The sequence below is a fragment of the Penaeus monodon genome, chromosome 15, assembly GCF_015228065.2.
Source record: "Penaeus monodon isolate SGIC_2016 chromosome 15, NSTDA_Pmon_1, whole genome shotgun sequence".
NCBI classification, from domain to species: Eukaryota; Metazoa; Arthropoda; class Malacostraca; order Decapoda; family Penaeidae; genus Penaeus; species Penaeus monodon.
The window spans coordinates 951,012-951,265 of record NC_051400.1 but is presented as its reverse complement, the minus strand read 5'-3'; the positions used below and the strand labels follow the sequence as shown (position 1 = coordinate 951,265).

General features: G+C 61.0%; 1 protein-coding gene across 1 annotated transcript in view; it reads right to left on the bottom strand.

Annotated features, from left to right (window-relative positions):
• Nucleotides 1-40: 40 nt before the first annotated feature.
• The window catches only part of LOC119581612 (cyclin-dependent kinase 6-like), a gene marked incomplete at its 3' end in the record, with an annotated part of 1,053 nt that continues 839 nt past the window's right edge, over nt 41-254 (bottom strand). Inside the window, 1 exon segment of the mRNA XM_037929726.1 lies at nt 41-209. Coding sequence (XP_037785654.1) covers nt 41-209 — 169 coding nt within the window.

The window sequence follows — 254 nt, the reverse complement described above, 5'->3', positions numbered from 1 at the left end:
CACCCCAAAAATAAACGACAAACTCGAAGAGCTTCCTTACCTGACAATATTCGGATGTTCGAACCGCTCGAGCTGCTTCAGGAGCGCGATCTCCCTGACGGCGTTCCCGGGAACCCCGTCTTCGTTGAGGGTGATTCGGATTTTCTTGAGAGCCACGACGCGGTCCGGGTTGTTCCGGTCCCGCGCGCAGTACACGGTGCCGTACGCGCCTGCGGGGGCACGCAAGCACTCGGGTTAGGGCGTCAGAGGGGGGG